Source organism: Alexandromys fortis, unplaced genomic scaffold (genome assembly GCF_014885135.2).
Source record: "Alexandromys fortis isolate MF-2015 unplaced genomic scaffold, M_Fortis_MF-2015_v1.1 scaffold_125, whole genome shotgun sequence".
Lineage (NCBI taxonomy): Eukaryota > Metazoa > Chordata > Mammalia > Rodentia > Cricetidae > Alexandromys > Alexandromys fortis.
Window position 1 is genome coordinate 940,492 of NW_026068026.1, and position 3,801 is coordinate 944,292.

Sequence of the window (3,801 nt, forward strand, 5' to 3'; positions counted from 1 at the left end):
TTCCCTCCCCCTCCCCCAATCACGTCCCCCTCCCTCATCAGCCCAAAGAGCAATCAGGGTTCTCTGCCCTGTGGGAAGTCCAAGGACCACCCACCTCCATCCAACCACCTGGCAATTCTTTCTGACTACTAAAGACAGCTTTATTGCTCTTTTCCCTTCCTGTATTCATTTCTCTTTCACTCCCTAGTTAAAAGCACCTTCCCTTTCCCTGTTTTTCTCATTTACCCACAGGAGTAAATCTTAATTGTCCTCTCTCATTGGATAGCTATTCTGACCCTTTGACATCTGGATTGTTTTGTTTTGTTTTTGTTTTTGGGTCAGGGTCTCACTGTGTACCTCTGGCTGTCCTTTGGTGAGCAAGCATTTCCAGCTTGAGTGTGCTGCCCATGCACACTGGGGAAACAGGCTGTTGCTGACTGTCATGAGAATCACCGTTTATTTTTTATTTATTGCTCCCTGAGTGAGGGTTGCTGGCTTTGTTCTGCCTCAGCCTCCAGCTGCTGGGAGTGCCGCTGGGTGTCATCACATCTGGCCTTTAATTTATGTGTGATCTGGCGTCTAAACTGGCCTGGAACTCTTGGTCCTCACGCCTTTGTCTCCTGAGTGTTGACTTTACAGGAATGTGCCGCCATGCCTGCTTCTGATTGTCATTTATGGAGGGAAACACTCACCAATTCTTTTGAACTATAGTTTGGAGAATAGAGGAAAAAATATTTTGAAAGCTCTCTGAGAATTGAAACGGCAGGGTCTTATATTTCTTAAAACATGTTAAGTTTCAGGATTGGCAAATTCAAGATAATAGGTACGTTATTCTCATGGCAAAAGTGAGGTCTATGCAGAGACTATTGGAATTTTCTTTCTGCCTGGATGAAGGCACTTTCAAGTTTGTAGTCTGTGAGTGGTTTCCTGCTTCCTTGGGTTAAGCAGTGAATCTGTCACCAGTCAGCTGAAAGGTGAGGAAAGGGGTGTGGGGGTGAAGAAGAGTTTAATTTTTAAAAGATATGTTTTCCTTTTAGTTGTGTGTGTGTGTTGTTGTGGCCTGTGTTTTGACGGTCAGCTGAAGAAAGAGATCACTCCAGAATGTAATTTGGTTTAGCAAAAGCACCAGGGAGGGGGGTCAGTCTCCATGGGCTGACTGCTGGTGGCTTCCCAAAAGCTTCTTTTATTGTTACACAAATTATATACCTCTAATCAAGTCAATTTTCGCATGCCCAAACCTCTAATCTAGAGTTTTTTGAAGGAACCATTTACTTAAGTAGTTCTCCCCCTCCTGGTTTGCCAGGTCTACTTGAGAATATGTTTTGCAAAGGTTCTGGAATTCTTCAGGGAGAACTCAGATAAGAATCACTGATTTTAGCTGGGTGGTGGTGGTGTATGCATTTAATCTCGGAGGCAGAGGCAGGTGGATCTCTGTGAGTTCTAGACCAGCCTGGGTCTACAGAGCAAATTCCAGGACAGGCACAGGCTCCAAAGCTGCACAGAGAATCCGGGGCTGGGGTGGGGGGAATGGGGGGATGGGGAGGAATCACTGACTTTAAACAAAAGTCAGTTCAGAGCCTGGGTGTTGTCACACTTGAGTGTAGGTGCCTGAGGAAGCCAGAAGAGGGCATCAGGTTCCCAGAGCTGGAGCTACAGGTGTTTGTAAGTTGCCCATCATGGCTACTGGGAACTGAATTTAGGTCCTTAGGAACAGCAGGCAGCTCTCTTAACCAAGAGAGTCATCTCCAGGCCCCTTAAGCAAGATCAGTCAGGACTTGTCTACAGACTTTTTTTTTTTTTGTGATTTTGCGATTGGGAATTATTGTTTGGCAGAGGATGTTCAGAGGATTAAATCTGGTTATATTCCTCCCAAAATAAGAAAATGGAGGTCTTAATTATGTCTAAATGGGTTTATATTGAGCTAACATGTTCCATGGTTTGAGAGTTAGAGTTATTAATGTTTAAAATGGCAGAAATTAATAAGAGAACAGGAGAAGAAATGATTTTTTAAAATTTTTATTTTATGTGCGTTTGTGTTTTGCCTGCATGTATGTCTGTGAGAAGGTGTCAGATTCCCTAGGCCTAGAGGTATACACAGTTGTGAGCTGCCATGTGGGTGCCGGGATTGAACCTGGATCCTCTGGAAGAGCAGCCAGTACTCTTAACTGCTGAGCCATCTCTCCAGCCCTGGAGAAATGAATCTTAGTGTAGGTAATCTGTAGTGTAGGTAATCTGTATCATATGATTGAATTTCCACACCAGTGACAACACTCGCTCTCCTTTCTGTAGACTTGTGTGCGGGACAGAGCTGCTCTTTCAATTGTGGCTGTGCGGAACATCAGCAGAGAAGAGGCCCAGAAGGCTGTGGATGACGTTTTTGAGTCCTGTTTCAACGACCGTGAGCCTTTTGGCAGGATCCCCCATACTAAGACATATGCCAGATATGCTCACAGGGACTTTCAGAACCGTGATCGCTATTACTCGAACATATGAAGATGGTGGCCGTCTGTATCCCTGAGCCTCAGGACCATGAGGGAGATGTCCCTAGACACAGAGTCTCTACAATTGTATGGAATAAAGTGCAGAAGGAGCTGGCTTTAGCATTTGACTATAAAATGCTATGTATTTGACTATAAAAATAAATATGTCAGGTGTGGTGGTGCACGCCTTTAATCCCAGCACTCGGGAGGCAGAGGCAGGCGGATCTCTGTGAGTTCAAGGCCAGCCTGGTCTACAAAGGGAGTTCCAGGACAGGCTCCAAAGCTACAGATAAACCCTGTCTCGGAAAAAAAAAAAATGGCAAAAAAGGAACTCCTTAAACTGCAAGGCAAAATTGGATCTTTATAGTTAATCATTTAGTAAATAAGGGAAATAAATGACATTTTTATATTTTCCACAGTATACTTTTTTTTTAATGCTTTAGCTTTGTAATCGTTCTCTATGAGATTATTTTAAATTTTGGTTATGAGATCTGTGAAGCATGTACCCGCGTGATGGTGGTGGGAGTCAGAGTTAGTATTTATACAGTGAGACGGTCACCTTGTCGGACATTGGTGAGATGCTGTCAGGATCAAGTGCAAAGAGTGAAAGTTGGGAATAATTCATTCAAGGTGGTGTCATTCTCTCTCTGTTCACGGTGTGTGCACTGGGGACCTTAGGACTTATTTCCTGGGGACAGTCTGATAAATAGATACTTTGCTTTCTCTTAGTTTTTATTTTTTATTTTGTGTATAGGGATATTTTGTCTATATGTGTGTCTGTATTATGTGGTTGTCTGGCACCTCAGGAGGCCAGAAGGGGGCCTTGGATCCCCTAGAACTCGACTTATAGATGATTATGATCCATTGTGTGGGTGCTGGGAATCAAACTCAGGCCCTTTGGAAGAGCAGCCAGTGCTCTTAACTGCTGAGCCATCTCTCCAGACCCCCTTATTAGGCTTTTTTTTAAAAATTAGGTACTATATTCAACTCTATAATGCAATTTAGTTTAATTTTATATATTTATAATTTTTTATATAATAATTTTCAAATATTTTGTTTGTCTACATATCTGAATTTTAGATGCAGAAAACAGGTTTCTAGTCAGTATGGGGGTGTGCCTATAATCCTAGCACATGGGAGGAGGAGGCAGGAGGGTCAGGAATAAGAGGCCAGTGTTGGCTGTGTAGTGAGTTCAAGACTAGCCTGGGCTACATGAGACTTTGTCCTCTCAGCTGCATTTTCACTCATTAGTTCTGAGGCGTCCGTGGATCCGTGGACACGGATGAGTGGAGAATGTGTGGGTTGCCGTCTTCCCAACTAAAATGGAAACTATACGGGCAAA

At 43.5% G+C, this 3,801-nt stretch overlaps 1 protein-coding gene across 4 annotated transcripts in view; it reads left to right on the forward strand.

Moving 5' to 3' along the window:
- Window positions 1–2,873, forward strand: part of Atp23 (ATP23 metallopeptidase and ATP synthase assembly factor homolog) — a 17,074-nt gene extending 14,201 nt beyond the window's left edge. For all 4 annotated transcript variants that reach the window (XM_050163894.1, XM_050163893.1, XM_050163895.1 and 1 more), the window contains one exon: window positions 2,269–2,873. In XM_050163894.1, the coding sequence (XP_050019851.1) occupies window positions 2,269–2,472 (204 nt within the window). In that variant the 3' untranslated portion in view covers window positions 2,473–2,873. The remainder of the gene's footprint in view (window positions 1–2,268) is intronic.
- The last annotated feature ends 928 nt before the right edge of the window (window positions 2,874–3,801 follow it).